The sequence below is a fragment of the Mesocricetus auratus genome, unplaced genomic scaffold (genome assembly GCF_017639785.1).
Source record: "Mesocricetus auratus isolate SY011 unplaced genomic scaffold, BCM_Maur_2.0 Super-Scaffold_100676, whole genome shotgun sequence".
NCBI lineage: Eukaryota > Metazoa > Chordata > Mammalia > Rodentia > Cricetidae > Mesocricetus > Mesocricetus auratus.
The window spans coordinates 117,679,472-117,699,005 of record NW_024429266.1 but is presented as its reverse complement, the minus strand read 5'-3'; the positions used below and the strand labels follow the sequence as shown (position 1 = coordinate 117,699,005).

Sequence of the window (19,534 nt, the reverse complement as noted above, 5' to 3'; positions counted from 1 at the left end):
GTCTAAGCAGAGTCCCTCCAAGTGCCCAGTGGCAATTCTTGACCTCAGTCATTTCCCTGTGTGATTCTCCATTTCCATGCCCCATCATTTCAGCTTGGTTCAGAAGTCCATTCTCCCATTTCATCTTGCTACGTGTTTTTCAGAAACAGTGGCCAAAACTTATGTCTCTTGCAGGAACTTATACTATGTCAGGCAGGCAACACTGAGAATGCACTAAAGTACACTTACTCATTTGATTTCCAGCATAAGAGCCAAGATGCTTATGCCCATTTTCTGGATGAAAATACTGAGGCCCTACGAGGTAACATAATTTGCTGAAGGACACATATCTTGTGTCAATAGCAGAATCCCACACTCTGTGGATGAAACAAGTCCTGACCTTGTTAGCTTTAACTGGTCTCAATATTCGTTTGCCCCACAGTTCCCCAGAAATATCTTTTCTGGAATATTCAGCTTCCCCACGAAGCAGCTCCTGCTCTTCTTTAGAATATTGGAACATCATTTAAACACACCTACATCCTCACCAACATGCAAATTCTAGTCCAGTGCCGCCCTTGCCAAGAAAACGATCACACACTTCCCACTGGCGGAGCCCCCTGCCTTTCTAATAACATTGAACTTACCACAGTTTTAGTGAAACCTGTGGCAACTCTGATTCTCCATTGCACCAGGAAGGCAGGTAACCCCCTGTGCCTGGGCTACCCTTGCTTCCCCCTGCAAGTCTCTCACGGGATTCCTTACTACAGCAGCCACTGAACACACACAAGGTTCTAGAAAGTCCTAGTACATGGAGGGAGCCAGGAGTCTGGAGAAAGGAGAGCAAAGGTGTCCCCACACGAGGTGGGGTCTCCCACTCAGTGTGATCATCACTGCCCACGCCCCAGCTTCTAAGGCCCAAGGCCATTTTCTCCTAATGACTCCTTTCCCTGATGCAGTCCTGACTCAGTCCTGAGGTTCAGCTGTCTCTGAAGGGGCTGAATGGGGGTTGGGGGGGTTGGTATACCTCACAAACATTTCCAGTATTAGCCTAGGGGCAAAATGCTGGAGGCCAGGGAAAAAGACTTTTCTCAAACCGTCGTTGCTAGTAAAGGGACAGAGACCTTTTGATTGACGTGAAGCGCCAGCACCGCAGTGTGTGCGAGGCAGTGTACGATTACACCATTTGAGAATCAGACTAAATGACTCTTTACAAGGCAAGCGGGTAACAGAGTCCTCTCCTTGTGGTGGATTTCTGGTTGAATAGAAGATTTAATCTTTTTTTCTTGCATGTGTGTCATTACTTATAACCAGCGATTTTTATTTCTATTCATGACAGTGGCTTCTGTTTCATGCAGTTTCCAGATCATTTACCCAAACACAGGACGCATTCAGCCATGGGCAGGATCCACAACACTGTCCTCTAGAGTCCTCTCCGCAGGGACTGAGTGTTAGCTCCCCAGGGGATGGTAGCTTCGGGGACACTGGCCACCCTCCTACTACAGGAAAAGAATGGTTACAAGAATCTCCTGATGACCTCCTGTTAGGAAACGCCCCCCATGGGCTCTCAACCTGCACATCTCCAGGGGAGCACTTCATCCTTCCCTGCAATCTCCAGGGGAGCACTTCATCCTTCCCTGCACATCTCCAGGGGAGCACTTCAGTCCTTTCCTGCACATCCAGGGGAGCACTTCAGTCCTTCCCTGCGCATCTCCAGGGGAGCACTTCATCCTTTCCTACAATCTCCAGGGGAGCACTTCAGTCCTTCCCTGCACATCTCCAGGGGAGCACTTCATCCTTCCCTGCACATCTCCAGGGGAGCACTTCAGTCCTTCCCTGCAATCTCCAGGGGAGCACTTCAATCCTTCCCTGCAATCTCCAGGGGAGCACTTCATCCTTCCCTGCAATCTCCAGGGGAGCACTTCAATCCTTCCCTGCAATCTCCAGGGGAGCACTTCATCCTTCCCTGCAATCTCCAGGGGAGCACTTCAGTCCTTCCCTTCCTCCACAGCGCCAGTCACTGACCTCAGCACCCATCTCCATCTATCTGTACATTTGAGATGAGGCCCATTTCTCTGTATGCTCTATTTAAGCCTGGGAGTCTCCCCGGGCCAGCTCAGTCTTTGTTTCGACGGGCTGTGCTGTGTGTTGGAGGCTGTTTGGCAGAACCCCTGGAAACCTGTAGAACTCCCACTGTGATCACCTGAAGGACATTGCCTAATAAGGAGCAATCTGCCTCCATGGGAGCCTGCCTGGCTTAAGTTAATACCGTAAGCATCTAAGTGTGTTTACTACACGCCAGGTAGTATACTAGGTACATTCCATGTTTGGATTCACTAAGGATGTGTGAGCCTCCAATGCAGTACTGTGCTAAGTCCTTCCATTTTACAGATGAGGGAGGACACATGAACTGCAAACTTAAATACTTTGCCCAAGGTCCCAAATCTGGCAGGCAGGCAGGCAGGCAGGCAGGCAGGCAGGCAGGCAGGCAGTCTGTTGGCATTTCTAAGGAAGTCTGGGCTTCTTTTACCAAAGAACAAATTTTATTTTTTATTGTGGTGAATACACATAACAAAGATCGACTCTTTGACCACTTTAGCCTAAGCAGACTGGCTTCTTAACGAGGGGGTTTGCCCTCCCCATGTCCTCTAGGAAGCGGTGTCTGCTAAAGATACCTTGGCAAGTAGGTGAGGCTATGAATACATGGGGAAAAAGCTTGCCACTTCCCACTCTTTTTCCCCCTGCCTATAATGAGAGTTGGAATTCTATTTTTAGAGTTTCTCTTTGTTCTTTCTCTCCATGTTCAGGATCTCACATCCAGGAAGGCCCCCCAGTAATAAGAAAGCAATGGAATGCTGTCAGATGAAGAAAAGAGGATAAGTCAGGGGCTGAAAAGATGTGAGAAGCAGCCGTTGGGGTGCCCAGCATCAGGGACAAAGATGGGGCCTCACTGGCTGCTTCCCCACCCACTCCTGACAGACCCCTCTCCGTCTCTAGGAGCCATGACCTCCTGCCTTTCCTGCAGATTTCGGAAATAGGGACTTACCACAGGCTCCTTATTTCCCCTCAGATCCCAAGTGTGTCCCCGTGAGGCGCTGTAAAGAGGCTTGCTGAAGAGTCATCATCAGTCCCCTGACCCCAGCAACAGTGTCTGTAGTCCTGGGCCCTTTACACGCCCTGTCTGTGTCTGAGTCTTCCTTGAGTGTTTTCAACCCAAGCTGTCTGCAATCACTAGCCTGACTGTCGCTTCTGCTGCCTCATGGCAGTGCAGAAGACGAAATTCAGTATTACACGTGCTGGCCAGGGAGCCACAGGCAGGCTCCCTTAGACCTTACTGGTATTGGTGGCAGTTAGAGTATGTCTGAGGAAAACTAGGTGGTGACTTATTAAAGGCCTGAAAGTGGAGCCAGTGGTTCTATTTCCAGCAACTTTAGATAGCTCTGAGGACAAAGATTTAAATAGACACATAGACACGCACACAGGGGCGGGAGCAGAGAGAGACGTGTGTGTGTGTGTGTGTGTGTGTGTGTGTGTGTAGAGAGAGAGAGAGAGAGAGACAGAGACACAGAGAGGGAGGGAGGAAGAGAGACAGACAGGGAAAGACAGGGAGAGAGATTAATCAAAGCTATAATATTGAGCAATGGGAAAAGGCCAAAATATTCCATATAGGAAAAATGGCAAATAAGTGACGTTTCAAGTGTGTAATGGTATATTACATAAACATTAACCAAAGTGGTCAAAACACCGCAATGATGGAAGCATCTCTCCCCCATATTATTAGGGGATGAGCAGGCTCGTGAGCCAGATACAGGCATATTCTGCATTTCTTAAGAGAAATGGACCAAAATATTTCCCTAATTCCAAACTGTGGGACATAAGCCATAGTATCTCTGGATGGAGAAGTTATCACAGGCCTCCATTATATATTTGGCATTTTCTACAATTATGACTTAGTTCTATTAAATAGCAGTCATTAAAAAACTATATTGTACAGACTTGGTTAGTCATGTGGACATACGATAAGCTGTTTGTATCTCAACTGTGGTTGGCATTCATTCTGAAACCTCTTTTTCTTCAGGAGAAGGAGCTCTGGGTCTGTGGCCTCTTACCACAGAGCTATTGAGCTAGACCCAGAAGCAGATCCAGGTCTGGAATCTCCTGCCTGTAAGTCATGTGGCTCCTCACAGAGTCAGCTATGGGGTGCCCTGGGAGAAAGTAAGAGGTGCTGGTGCCTGATCTCTCACCGTCTGGTTCATTTTGCATGCGACCAGACCTGAGATTCTGCGTCCCGAACACTCTCCCAGGCCATGCTGCTGTAGCTGGCCCTGCCACCCTCGGCACAGGCTTTTTACTCAGCCGATGGCTTTGTCTGGTAATATGACTAACCTGGGGGACAGGAAAACACAGACCTCCCCCAACACCCACTCAAGACGCTGCTTCAGAACACTCACACTCAGCTTTCTGCAGAGAATGCCCAGCGTCTTAGACATTTCCCAAGGGAAAGTAACTTGCTTCCGGAATTGAGAGCACTGGCTCACGTGCATCTCAAGGGCTTCCGCTCACACAGATGATTAGAAAACATTAAAGAATGGATGTAAGAATTGCTATTGAAGAAATGTTTCCTCCCCAAATAATCAGTATCTTTGAAATATCAAATCATGTTTCTACGTATGTGACCCAGCCTCACCCCCCTTCATGAAACTTGAAACCTCGTCAACTCTTAGGATGAAAGCAGAAATCCATACCATAGCCTCCTATTGGTGTGGTCTGTCCCCTGACACCTTCCCAGCCTCTCCTCTCACCACTTCCTGCTGTTACCTGGAGGATTGCTAATCATATAACTAGCAGTGTAGTTTTGAAGTTCTGAACCAGGAGCCCCCAAGCCAGCCGGCTTTATGAGATCAGGCACTGTGCACTCTTTCCATCACAATCAAAGCCCATGTCACGCCACCTGGCACCAAGCAGCCGCTCACTGCATTTTACCAAAATGAATGAATGCTCACCACTATAAACTCTCTGGAGGTGAGGCAACCACTATACTACATCAGTTTATCATCATCACTATTGAGTTCTCCCCCTTCAGACACTGATACGAAATCCAGGGGGCACGATCTTTGGAATTTTCTCAGGCTCGTGCTGTCCAGTTGCTGTCATTACAAAGGAAGCATTGGAAATGGGAAGTGGGGGCTGTGTGTAGGTCAGGCCCAGAGTCATGAGCCCTAAGGAACAACACTAGGTAGGTTTGGGGCTTAAGTAACATCACTCTGTATCTTGGAAATAATACATATACATTTATTTATATCTATATCTAATTATCTACACATCTATCATCCATTTATCAATCATCTATTATCACCTATAATCTATTTATCTGTCATTTTCATCTAATTTTGATGTCTTTCTTCTTATGAGCAAGGCAGAGTCAATGTCGTTATTCCTACTGTGCAGGTGGGAAGGCAGAGATGTTCTGAGGCATGCCCTGAGAGTTAGCCTCAGGAACGTTAAGCCCCTTTCCATGGAAATCCCTGGATTCCCAAGGTAGCAGATGAGCAATCAACTGACACAAGGAGTAATTGCTCCTCTCCGTTGTTCCTGAGATTTTTAGAATAAAAAAACTTCAATACCTAAGATCGCAACTTGAAAACAACTTGTGGTTCATCTACGGACAAGATCCCAGTGAGTGGCATGTTGCTGGTTGTGGCTTGGCCTTGAAGAAAGTTGTGTGGAAAAATGAATAGTGTTTTTATTTTCAAGTGGGAAAAAACAAACAAACAAAATACTGAATGAAATAAAGTCAGATTTCTGGGTGAGAATCGAGTGTGTTGTTTTTCATCAGCAATACTAACGGAGACTGATACTACAGATACTGGGCACTCTCTTCCACTGCAGGTTAAACCCTCCCTGTTCTTCCCCAGAACCACCTAGAGTGTCTGCTTGCTTCTCACTGTGGATTCTACGTGTGAAAAAGGAGGGGGCTGACAAAGCCACTAGACTGCACACTCGTTCCCACGACTGTGGGAGGACTGAGAGAGGCCAGGGTAGGCACCTACACCCTTTCCCCCTGCGCCCTAGCTAAAGCTCAGCAATACTTGCTTCCAGGGCATCCATCGAAGCATCGGGTTTCAAACCTAACCCAGCTCAGGCCTGGAGCTTCCGCTGACCTCCACCCAGACCTGTGGTGTGTGGCCCCAGGGAGTGAGGCCTTGGCTCTGATGGCACATGCCCAGGACCCACCCTGATTGTCTTCTAGGACCAATATGAGAAACACAAAAGTGCCAAGGAAGGGTCTCAACACCCGTCCTACAACTGGCTTCACTATGTTCAGCTAGCATTCACCTGCACCCAAGGGCTATGCAGGCTCCTAATGGACCAGAGAACCTTGGCAGAAGCTGACAGTCAGATTGCTAGCCCAAGGCTCTAACTGATGTGTTTCCCAGAGGACCTGTCCAGTTGCTTCTACAGAGACCAGCGTCGGCAGTTTTGGCTAATAATTGATGTTTCTTAGATACTTTGATGGGGAAACAAAGACACTCCACACTGTGGACAATGGACTAGGCTGCACTGGACAGCTCACACATTTCAGCTGACAGTCAATTTGGGGAGAAGCGGGGTGGCTAGCAATGAGCTTTACAGCTGAGTGTGTCCTTAAACGCGATCTTTAATAACCTTAGCCAGATTTCCCAAGTGCTGAACCTACTGAAATATGGCAGGGTTAGTTTTAGGGAAATGAACACTGTCTGGTGAAACTCCTTGAAAGTGTGTCATAACCCTTTAGTTGAAATGCGAGCAAACTCTGTGCACTCTGAGGGGGAAGGAGTCGCCAGTAAGTTCCCAGCTGCTGTTTTCCTGTGCCCTCTGTCCTTCTCATGTTCCCTATCTGTCTCCTTTGCTTTGTGTTTTTGTGTGGTCACGTGACGCCAAAGGATTGACTGCCTTAAGGGTTTTATTACAAAACTTAAGACACTTGGCTTTCTGGGTTATGACACCCGATTGTAGCAGAACCCAGGTGAGTTCCTCTGACTCTTGCTCCCTCTCTGTCATAGTTGAGCCTGACAGATTTCTGATGGATGCCATAATTTGTCAAGTAGCGTTTTTTTGGCGATTATTGAGAGGCAATTTTCACAGTCCAATTGTAGAGCCTTGAGCACTTGTAGAACATGTTCTCTGATCTGCAGGTGGAATATGCCTGTTGTCTAAAGGAAATAAAAAATCAGGTAACCCACTGGTTTCTGTGTGTGAACAGTCCCAGACTCAAACGATAGAGATGCTTGTTAGGTTTTTGCACAAATAAAAACATCTCCGATGCCTACTGTGCTTTGTACAGTGAACAATTGCCCGAACAAAACAGCCTTTGATGCTATTCCCAGCTGCACAGCAGAGATTTGTCCGGTATAGAGAATTCAGTATTCTGAACTGCCTATAGATACTTGTGCATTCCACATAGACTCTCAGCTTACTTCTGGCCTCCGTAGTGGGTGGAGACTGGGATTTTCCAGTTTTACCATTTGGGAAGGCCAGCCCAACACCGAGTCTATGGCCCTGCTGTCCTGTCCTTCCCCTGAGGAAATCGGTGTGGTGATGCTGCATGTCCACAGCACCACTGCTCTGTGAAGAGAGTGGGTCACAGCAATACGCAAGGCAAAGACAGTTCATTCTGAGAGGACCACCAGCAATTTGACCTTGGCTCTCTTTCTAAGGCAAGCAAACTATTCTTGGACGTGGTGCAAGCATCTCGCTCCTTCCTTCCTTCTCTTCCCCAGCGGATCTTTCTAAAGCAGCTGTTGCTTATCAAGCACAGGGTTAGGCAAGTGAACAAGTGAGAGGGTTGACAGTAAACACAGCAGACGACGTGCTAGAACGCCGTCAGAGCTATGGAGAAATACACAATGAAACGCAAGAGGTCACCCCGGGTGGATGGTGGGTAAAGGGCCTGCTGTGCAAGCAGGGGGATCCGAGAGTGAGACCCCAGAACCCACTTAAAGCCAGGTGTGGTGGGACACACCTGCAATCCCAGTGCTCCTATGGAATAAGACGTAGAGAGAGGAGAATTCCCAAACATTTGAGGCTCAGGTAACCTGGACTACAAAAAAGCGAGGGTCTGTCTCCGGCAAGACTGAGGTCAGGGCTGACATCCAAGATATTCCTTTGACATTCACACCTGTGCCATGGCATGCACACACCCAAATCTCTCCCTCCCTCCCTCCCTCCCTCCCTCCCTCTCTCTCTCTCTCTCTCTCTCTCTCTCTGTCTCACACACACACACACACACACACACACACACACACACACACACACACACACACACACACACACAGAGTAGAGATAGGGAGAGATGTTGCAAACTTCAAAAATGGTGGAGGGCTCCTTTGCGGACATTTTCTTGTTTACGGTGGAGTCTGAAGCTAGGTTGTATGGATTGAAATTCCAGCTTCACTTTTTTCCCTGGTGGAGAAATGGGGCCAAGTGTCTCAACTCTCAGCTCCAAGCCTCAGTTCTCAAGGTTGTATGTACGTCACAATAGCAGGCCCCTGATTGAGGAGTGAAGGGCTAAAGTTCAACCCAGTGCCAGATACCATGCCCCATACACACATGCATGCATACACAATTTAAAGAATAAACCTACTTTCACAATATGCAGGTGATAGTTTCAAAGTCTTAGGAAGGTGTTGTTCATCTAAAAATACCTTCACTTTGTGTGATATACACAAAATTTCCCTTCTGACTTGCTGTAACTCCTAAACACAAGGTCATTTTAATTTGGTCAGAATCAGCAGAGCTAAGAAAGACCCTGTAAGTATTTTAATATGTGCTAGTTCCTCAGAGACACATTCAGTGGCTGAGTGTGGAGAGTTTTATTAAAAAGTGCCACAAAACAGGCTGCATTGTGAAGTATCATGGGATCAGAAGGAAGAGAAACCAGAAAATATTATAGGATGTAAAGTAGAGAAGCAAATTAGAAGAAGGCAGTCACTGTGACTTCTATGGCCCTGGGGATGTCAGGAGGGCTGGTGGCCTCCGCCCTGCATTTATGGAAGAGCAACACACAACCCTGAAGCTGGTGGTGGTGGGCAGAGGCTGAGTGGCCTCTAAGCATCTGGCTGGGCTCCGCATCCTCTTGTGCGTGTGCCTGGATGCTGCAGGGAGCCTGCACTTGCTCCCAGCTCTCCATGCTGCCTGAGCACTTCCTTAGAAGCTTTGCAAGTGTGTAGGTGCATGGCCATGGAGGCCGGAAGTCAGTGCTGCGTGCCCATTATTGTTCTTCATCATAGTCTCTGAGACACGGTCTTTCACTGAAGGTGGAGCTCACTGGTTTTCTAAGGTCAGCTGGCCAGGGTGCTCTGGGGGATCTGTGGCGCTCCATGTCCCCAGGGAGAGGATTGCAGGTGTGTACAACTAAGTCTGGCCCTTCTGCATGGAAGCTGGGTTCTGAAGTCCAGTTCCTGTGCTTATGTGATGACATCGAATTTATTTTATTTAAAATACTGAGTTATTTCCAGTTATTTTGTGATAAATTAAGTTTGAAAATTCCATGTATATATCCATGTCTTGCAGGATTACATGTTATACCACTGTTTAAACATATCAGCATTTTCCAGACTTGTCTGTGCCCACATAAAACCAATAAATATTTAGCAGCAATAGTGTTTGGGAGACTCAGGATGGCTGTATCTATCAAAATACATAGCATGGTTTGGTGCCTCCAGCACAATAATGGCTCAGTAGAGTTTTCATGTATTAGGTCTGCCTAAAAGTACTGCTTATCCTGAATAACACACACACACACACACACACACACACACACACACACACACACACACAGACATGCACACACAGACAAATGGACATTGGTCTTGCCTATAGCCCTGGGTGACCCTGAGATGGGTGATTATGGGTGTTACTATCTTGTCTCCTAACTAATGAGTCATTCAGTGCTAGTGAACAAGAATTATTGCCACAGATAACAACATTTAGTCAGGTCAATTCCAGGCAGGGTGGACAGAGTGCATCCATGCCAGGTTGTGCTCCAGAGAGATTTGGGCACTGTGCTGAATAGTTTTATGTCAACTTGACATGAGTTCGAGTCATTTGGGAAGGGAGAACTTTGAGAAAACGGCACCACTAGGTTGGGAAGTGGGCAAACCTGCTGGGCATTTTCTTAGTAATTGATGTGGGAGGCCCCGACCATTTGGGTGGTGCCACCTCTGGACAGGTGGTCTGGAGGGTGTAAGAAAGCAGGCTGGACAAGCCACAGAGTGACATCAGTAAGCAGCACTACTCCGTGGCCTCTGTTCCAGCTCCTGCCTCCAGGTTCCTACCTGATTAGAGTTCCTATCCAGACTTCCCTTGGTGACGGAGTGTGATGTGGAAGTGAAGCTGAAGTAAACCCTCTCCTCCCCAAGTTGCTTTCGGTCACGGTGTTTCATCACAGCAATAGGAAGTCAATTTAGGTACTTGGTTCCTGTGCGCCCTTCAGAGTTGCCATGATGTCTTGTTGGACAGAGCCCAGGATGTCATCTGAATACCAACATTCCAGATTGTGACCTTGCTAGTGCCCTGGTGCCTGTGAGTCTACAGTTCCAAGATCTCTGGGCGCTGCCTCAAGGGCCTGGCACCCACACATCTCAATTCCACCCCCCCCACCCAATGGGGTTAAGAAATGATCTGTCACAGAAGTCCATTATCTCTGAAAGCTGCATCTTAAAGAATCTGAACCCACTGTCTTTTCTTCCCCAGCTCCAAGTCCTTCCAGAGGCCAAAGCAGTACAGCCAAAGGCTGAGAATCAGAAGAGAGCTGTGGGTGGTGGGAGCTTGGTCTGGTTGCTATTGGGGAGCATGAGTGCCTGCTTGCTGGCAGTTATTCCAAACTCCATTGCTTTACCTGCTTTCCCAATCTGGGTTCTGTCATCTCATCTAGTGGAACCCCTCTACTGGCCCAGCTGATTCCCTGGGCTTGCCTCTCCAGATCAACATTGATCTATGATGAGTCCCAGTGCAGGGAAGGACAGCAGGGTCTTCTTACAACTCTATTGACAGGATACTTCAGGCAGGATGGGAGGGGAGAGCAGATTTCTCACAAAAGGCAAAGTAGTATATACTGAAAAAAAATTGTCCCTAGAGAATGATGAATTCAGATGGCATTACCAAATGAGGTGGGGTGGGTGTACCTGTAGTCCCAGACCTTGGGAGTGTTGGTAGGAGGATTATTAAGGCAAGCCTAGGCTACATAGAGGTCTAGGCTAGCCCCGGATACAGAATAAGTCTCTATCTAACATAAATAAATAAATATGGTAGATAGATAGATGATAGACAGATGGACAGACAGACAGACAATCAATACGTAACCTTCATTCTAAGGTTCAGTTTCTAAGAACTAGAGGTATAGGATTTCAATGCTTCTGAAACTTTCTTTGCATGCTTCTATAAGTGAGATGGAGGCAATGCTATGGGCTCCCAAGGCTGGTTACAAAGGGCAGTGAGGCTTTTATCCTGTCCACTAGAATCCTTGCACGCAGCCGGGAGCTGTCCTATTAAAAGTCCCCACTGTCCTGAGGCCACCATGTTTCAGGGAAGCACAGCTGTGTGGACAGCCTCAGGTAGGGACTGTGCATGGCAGCCCCGAGGGTCATCTCAGGTCAGCTTCCAGATGTGTGAGTGACGGTGGCACTATGGGATTCCAGAGTCCAGCTGTCAAGTCCCCCTCAAGAGAGGGCACGGACCTCTCACTTCCAGAATCTTACCCAACAGAACCTGATACCATGGAACAATGGGTATTGACAAATAGACAAAGCATACATGAAATAATAGCTTTGATTTCTTCTGAGAAAAACATTGTTCTATGTTCAGTATGAAAATAGTTTAACTGAATGGAAATGTATAGGTTGTGGTGTCTCAGCATAGGTAAAATACTTTTATGCTGTAGGACAACAGGAATATATAGTTATGTTTGCTATAAGTATACATTAGATATTTCTATAGCCACTTTACAACTACCTTGTCTCTCCCATTCAGGCATCCATCTACCACCCACCTAGCTAACCAACTGACTAACCTACAGACAGTCAACCAACATGCGGTGACCAGCTCCTGAATTGGTCTCTGGTCACCCGTTAGATCCAGTCCCTGCCCTCACTTGATAGGTCATGGACCAGCAGAAGTGTCTGCAGCCTTGGAGTTCTGACATGCAGAAGGCACTGCTATGCACCACTATGATGTTGTAAACATGGAGGTCCTTCTATATAATGGTGAATATATGCCGATAAGCATCCATATTGCTTAAGGAGTCTCAGATGATGCTAAGGGGAAACTTGCTCCTATGGGACACTGTACAGTGAGACTGTGGTCACTGGCCTGGGATTAGGACAACTGTGAGTGACTTGCTTTAATGATGGGGGGGTGGGTGGTGGGTGGGGAGGACGGGACAGCCAGGAAGTCAGGAGTCTACCTGTGACAAGAGGTCCCTTCTTGCCTGTCTGGATATCTGATCCAGGGATACAGGGCGGGGAACTGAGGGCACATGGACGATGCTGGGCTGAAATGTAATGTCCCACAGGCCTGAGTATATATTGCTGTCCCGGTAGAGTTCTGCTGCTGTTGGGGGTCTGTCCTGCGGAGCTGAGTGAACTGGAATGGCCGACTGACTTCAGATTGGCGTTTTGTTTTCTTTCTCTTCCCCACGACACCATCTGCCAGATGTTGTAATGTCTGGGGACTACTTGGGCCTCTGTCTTTGTCTTCCAGAGGTCTCACCTGCAGGAAAAGTGAGCTGGGGAAGCTTCAAAGGACTAGGGATCTTGGCCTCACTCTGATTTCTCTGGGGGCTGTGCTCACCTTTTTGTGGGAAAAGAAAACTCCAGATTCCATAGGAAACCAGTGGAGAAGAAAGAGTTTCAGTGGCACAGGGAATGACACAAGATAAAAACAGTGGGGAGAAGCCCTCATTGTTTGAAATGTTATTAGATTCTAACTATTAGAACAGCAACCAGTCCGTTAGTAAGCAAAGAAATAAATCTGTAAGGACCCGAACTTTCGAGAGCCTTAGAAGAGGCTGACCCCGACTCCTGGGGCTCCTGGCAAGGCACCGGGTATGTGGCCCCGTGAGATCCCCGAGACTGCCTGAGCCGACATAAAAGGGCTCTAGGAGCTGGCTCTTCCCGGTCCAGTGTAATTTAATTCAGAAGTAGCAGAGACCTCTTTGTGGAACAATCCCTTCAAGCTCAAGGCCCCAGTGGCTGGTGCTGGTTGAATTTCATCCCCTGGGCACTGCATCTGTCCTTCCCTGAATTCTGATACTGGTCACAGGGTCGGATCAATGCAAACAGAGCTTTGCCAAAGAGATAGGCAAAGGGAGCCAGAGCCTCCTGCCTTATCTCAGCGCAGAGCATCTTTCGTTCTAGAAGCACAGTCTTTCACAGGGCTCAGTGGCTGCAGGGCACTGAGAATTCAGCAGGGACATTTGATAAGCACTTTGATCTGACGACTGCTGTCTTCTGCCCCTTCCATGTGCACCCCATCCTCATGGCTGTCATCTCCCCTGGGCAATGTGATGGGTTTTGGTTCCTGTTTCATTACTTCCAAAATGAGGGCTTAGCTATGACTCTTATGTTTACTATCTGGCAAGAACTAACTGCTGCACTGGGAATATAGGTCTCCCTGGAAAGGAAAGAGTTGGGGTGGAGGCAGACAATCACGTGCTACGCTGTAGCTACAGAGGACAGAGGCAGGCAGCTAACTCAGGCCCACCTGTCTGGTTGATGAGGGGCATTCCTGTGGAGAACAATTGTCCAGTCATGACACTTGACTCATGTTTAGTCCTGTGTTCTCAACCTCCCTAGTGCTGCGACCCTTTAATACAGTTCCTGGTGCTGTAGTGATCCCCAACCATAACATTATTTTGTTGCTGCTTCATACCTACAATTTTGGTACAGTTCCGAATTATAATGTAAATATCTAGCATGCAGGATATCTGATATGTGACACCCCACAGGGGTCACGACCTACAGGTCGAGAACCGTTGATTGAGACATCCAAATAGCCTCAGTACAGTCCACTAGGTCTAGAATCTTTACCACCTGAAAATAATTAGACATCCACGATGCTTCAGCTGTTCAGTGCACATGGTCATAGCCTGTGACTATATTTCTCTCTCTCTCTCTCTCTCTCTCTCTCTCTCTCTCTCTCTCTCTGTGTGTGTGTGTGTGTGTGTGTGTGAGAGAGAGAGAGAGAGAGAGAGATGAAGGAGGACTGTAAGTCCATCATGCAGACTTTGCAAGTGTGTGTGTGTGTGTGTGTATGTGTGTGTGTGTGTGAGAGAGAGAGAGAGAGAGGAGAGAGAGAGAGAGATGAAGGAGGAATGTAAGTCCATCATGCAGACTTTGCAGGTGTGTGTGTGTGTGTGTGTGTGTGTGTGTGTGTGTATGTGTGTGTGTGTGTGTGAGAGAGAGAGAGAGAGAGAGAGATGAAGGAGGAATGTAAGTCCATCATGCAGACTTTGCAGGTGTGTGTGTATGTGTGTGTGTGTGTGTGTGTGTATGTGTGTGTGTGTGTGTGTGTGTGTGTGTGAGAGAGAGAGAGAGAGAGAGAGAGAGAGAGATGGAGGAATGTAAGTCCATCATGCAGACTTTGCAGCATCTAACACCCAGCATGGACTTTAAAAAGTTGACAAGAGACTCTTGACAATAACATGCTAAAACTGTCTTTGACAGTGTGACTAACTGAAACTATGCTCTTGCTATGGTTTATTTGTAAATTTCAGGTAGATTGGTGTGTGCAGTTTGAATAGATGCAAATTCATAATCAGAGGCTACCACAGTACAGGCAAGCATCAGTCACGCTGCTACACCCAGCCTGAGGGAAGGTTTCACCCCTCCACAGCAGGACAACTTCTCAGGGAATCGACTCAGTTTCCTTGCAGTGAATTCGAACCCAGCACTACAGGATCAGGATGGCCAAGCACCTCAAAGGAGAGAGTTCCCCCATGATCTTTCCTGTTTCCCTCTTGATACTCATTTAAATGGTGAATAAAGGGGAGAGAGTTCACCAAGTCTAGAGACTCACTGCGGTAACCTAGAGCAGCCTCAGAGTGCAATTAAAGCCAATTAGGCCCTCGTGGGTATAATTACAATGACTTAATGAGCAGGAGCAGCATGAATCTCTTCAGGGGAGCAAGTGATCCTCCATGTGAGTGTGGTAAGGAGAGCCTAGCGTGTGCCAGATTGTTTTCCAGACTTGCAGAGAAGCTGGTAGGTAGGAGAGGGGTGTGAGTGGGGGAGGTGGGGTGGAGATAGTGACAGGGAGAAAGAGGACCCTTTCCAAGAGCAGTTTTGCTGCCTGGAGGACACACACAACTCTCCACTGTGCATGTGACAGCTTCTGGGGAAGGGGGTGGGTATAAGGCTTGATTCAAGGTCATGGGCAGTGTAACCGGGGTCCTAGGTCAGCAGGGACATGCTCGGACAGTGGCCCTGGATTCGTCATCCCTTTGCTAGATGTTTGAGAGCCCAACGTTCACAACTTGCACATCTGAAGCAGCAGTCACTGCTAGCGCCAGGGCGAGCTAGGACTCTGTGTGGTCACTCCACAGCCCAGAATAGAGCATGGTGAGTCTTAAACATCCTGGGGGCCGGGGGGAGATGTGCCAGCATGTTTCCGTGGGCTGGGGCCTGAGTGAAGCAGGAGCAGACCTGCGTAGTGGATCGGGCAGAGGTGGGGTGATGTGTCTGGGATCTTTGCATCCCCACTGGAGAAATAGGTTGCAGAGCACCCTCTACAGCCTGCTTGGGGAGCAGCCTGGGGCTCCAGAGGCATCCCTAACCACTGGGAAAACACCTCTCCGAAGGCTCCTGCCCGGTTGGAGCATCACCCAGAAGGCTTCTAGAAACACAGATTTGTGGGGCTCACTGCTGACCTAGAAATCCAAGAGGAAGGTGGGGGTGGGCAGACAGAACCCTGCAGGTTAAACAGGCCGTGGTAATGTTCTGGCACAATATGCCTGAGATTTGTTACCTGGGTGCTTGTCCCTCGTGTGGCAACTGCAGGCAGGCACAGGCTCAGAGGAGATAGAGTTTTTCTAGAGACTTCCCTGCTCATCAGATCCCCTCCCCTTAAACCAGGCATTATGGTGGGGGGTGACCGAAGATGACTAACTTTCAGGCCTTCACTTCAAGGAGCAAATGTTTTCAGGAGTGGAGATAGACAGCTGGGTAAGAAATCATGAAGCAATTTGTGCTCTGGAGCTCAGGAGAGGTGCGTCCAAAGTGTTCTGGGAACAAGGTGGAAGACAATAAATTCAGAGAGACAGAGGGAGACAAGCCGAGGTCAGGGCCAGAAGAAATCTTCAAAAGGGTTTACAGGCCTTGTGAAGGGCTCGAGCATGTATCAGACAGAGAGAAAGGCAAACGCACATGGAGTGGACAGCCACACAGTCTTGGGATATGTGTGGGGAGAAGACAGGGTTGTCCTTGAGGCAGCCATTGTTAGAGTTGTTACTGCTGCTTCTGTGTTTGTGGTATCGGGGGCTGGATGAGGGCCTTGTGAGCTGGGCAAGGGCTCTACCACTGGGAAACACCCCATTCTTACAGCTCTCCCTCTACCCTCAGACCTGCAGAGCAGGCCCCTTCTCCCAAACACTCCCCTCAGACACCTCCAAGTTCGTGATTTGAAAATGCTTGGCAGTTGTGTTCTAAGGACACAGCCATGGAGGGTGAACTGGGAGCGAGCTAGGAACCAGGAAAGCAGGCTCACGTGGGCTTGGGCTGAAGCCCTGTCCTCAGACCAGACAAGGTGTGGTGTCCTTGTCCTCACTTGTCTCCTGAGTCAAAGGCATTGCTCGGATCCAAGAACTGTCAAAGAGCACCTGATACCTTCCCCCAACCCCAGCCTGTCACTTGCTGGCCACAGGTATGGCTCAGCTGGGCATGTTCTTAGGTATTAGACAAATTAGCAGCATACACAGTATCAGGTTTCATTCTGGCATTTTCAAACAAATTTATTTTTGTTGATTCTTCGCTTGTCCACACCACGCCATGCCCCTGGCCCCTCCTTGTGTCCTCCTACCCACCTGGATGCTTTGACCTTTGAAAAACAATGCTGAAGTATGGACATCTAAAGATGGATGAGGAACCATGGTTCCCAGGCAGAAAACTGGACCCCCCTCCCCACTTTCCCAATGTCAGGGGAAACCACATAGACGCCAGACAGGCCAAGGGAGCAAGCAGGCTTCGGGTTCCCATCTGATCATCTGGAGGAGAGAGGGGCGGGTGTGGGGCACAGCTTTTACTCTTATGGGTATCCACAATTGGGATGTGACTAAAAGGCCACAAATAACTTCTGTAGTTAGAAAAAACTTATTTATTTATATATCTTTTGTGTATGGGTGTTTTGCCTGCACGTGTTTATGCACTAAGTACATGCAGTACCCATGGAGGCCAGAAGAGGGCCTCGGATACCCGGAACTGGAATTAGGGCCCATTGCGAGTCACCATGTGGATGCTGGGACTGAACCTGATTTCTCTGCAAGAGCAGCAAGTGCTCTTAACTGCTGAGCCATTCTACTGCCTAAAATCTATAATTTTATTGGATGATTTCTTTCAAAGCTATAGTATTAGCACTATTACAACGCTTCTATGATTGCTAAATCTTAACTGTATATAAAAAATTTGATAAGCGAACATTTATCTTGTAAAATGAATTGTTTCAGCACGAAACTCCCAGCAGGTTGAAAACAATTTTGGAGGGCTGGCAGGATGGTGCAGCGGGGCAAGACACTGGCCGCCAAGCCTGACAAACGTGAGTATGAACCCGTAATCCTCTGACCTCCAAAAAAACGTTCGGGAACGTAGGGACACCTTTTGAGAATCGGTTCTTTCCTACTGCTACGGATTCAGGTCATCAGACTTGGTGGCAAGAGTCTCCACCCTCTGAGCCATTCTGGCCGGCCCGACAGCTAGAACTGCATCTCATCTGGGATAGTCTAGGGACACTCACAGTGGGGAAGGGGGGGGGGGGGGGGAGACTCACTCCAGGTCTCCCTTTGGCTGCCGCACAGGGGCAGCATCTCAGTTTCATCCAGCAGCACACCAGATTATGGGGGTCTAAAGGAACCAAGAGTGTCTCAAGTGGCTGTTGAAAGGACCTTAGTAAGCTTGAAACCTACCAAGAAGACTTTGGAGAGTGGATGTGGAGCTTAGAGCCAGTGACACCCTCTGCTCTACATTCTGTGAGTTTCAAGAAACCCACATAGTCACTTCTCTGTACTGTTGGAGTTAGTCAGACCACGAGACTTGCCTTGGCTAAGCAATTAAGGTAGAGTTGTTAGGTGTCACATTGGACAGGCCATAGGAAGAAGACACAAAGGCCACTGTCATCCCATGGTGGGCATGAAGCAGGGCTAAGAAATCAACTGTTGGGTACTTTCACACCCTGACATCAGGACTTCTTTATGGTGACCCCACCATCCCTCCCTTAGAGAGATGCTGATGACGACTGTGTATTTGCTGGCTAACACGTGATAGGAAACTCCTTCAGCTGCTGTACAACAACCCCCACTCACTCAGCACCCCCAAGATCTCAATCCACACTCCTCCCATGTCCTGTGTCCTAGCTGTTCAGGCATCTGAAGTTCCCTGACTATAAAACAGCTGCTATGAACACTCACCTGCCCTGTTCCACGCTATTCCTCAGGCTTCATTCTAACTGCCACACCTGAAGTCCCTCATCTCCGCCCCCAAGCTTGCTATCTGACATGTCTTTACTTGGCCCCAACGCAACTTCCTTCTCCTCGATAATACAGGTCAAATGTCATCTCCCCTTTGGATTGTCCCTGAACCCTCATGGCTGGTGAGATTAACTGCTTCATCGCCAAGTTCCCGGAGCATGTTTTGGCCCCTCTTTTATACAATGCTATTGTTTATTATTTCTCTCTATCGCATCCCCACACATGGAAGCCCTCCCTACTGAGGCGCTTTGTAAGACAGAGATTTCAAGACATGGAGGAGTTGGGAAGGACATGGAGGAAGGACAAGACTGGAGGAAGTACTAAGTGTCAACACCAGTGAGAGATCAGCTCCAGTCTTGTTAGGGGAACCCAATGTGACATCACTTCAGCCTGAAGGAAGCCAGTGGGTTGTAAAACGGAACCCACCGGTGGGTGCAGATGCAGTCTGGGCAGGCCCTGATCTCCCTGTCAGCTCTGCTTCAGCCAGCATCACATGTCAGACACACACAGTCAGTCCTGCTCCTCCTCTCTCTCTCTCTCATTTGTTCTGGTGTGAAAAAGCAATGAATGACGCCCATATTATTCATTTGATGGATTTCTCTGCATGAATGTTCTGTGGGTACTGTAACAAATAACAAACTTGGTGGCCTCAAAGAGCATTTGTTCTCATGCAATTTTGAAGAGCAGACATCAGAGATTCATTTATCTTCCTGTAAATAAGGGCTACATGCCTTCTGGAGCAGTAGTCCTCAGCCTTCCTAATGCAGAGACCCTTTAATATAGTTCCTCATGTTATGGTGATTTCCCCAACCATAAAATTATTTTGTTGCTACTTCGTAACTGCAA

General features: G+C 48.1%; 1 protein-coding gene across 4 annotated transcripts in view; it reads right to left on the bottom strand.

Annotated features, from left to right (window-relative positions):
• Positions 1 to 19,534, bottom strand: part of Chn2 (chimerin 2) — a 252,893-nt gene that overhangs the window by 29,517 nt on the left and 203,842 nt on the right. The window contains exon 1 of one of the 4 annotated variants that reach the window (XM_040738920.1): positions 4,722 to 4,829. The exons of the other annotated variants lie outside the window; for them this stretch is intronic. Within the exon in view, the coding sequence (XP_040594854.1) occupies positions 4,722 to 4,724 (3 nt within the window). The 5' untranslated portion in view covers positions 4,725 to 4,829. Of the gene's footprint in view, positions 1 to 4,721; positions 4,830 to 19,534 lie in introns of those variants that run through there. 4 annotated transcript variants of the gene reach the window in all.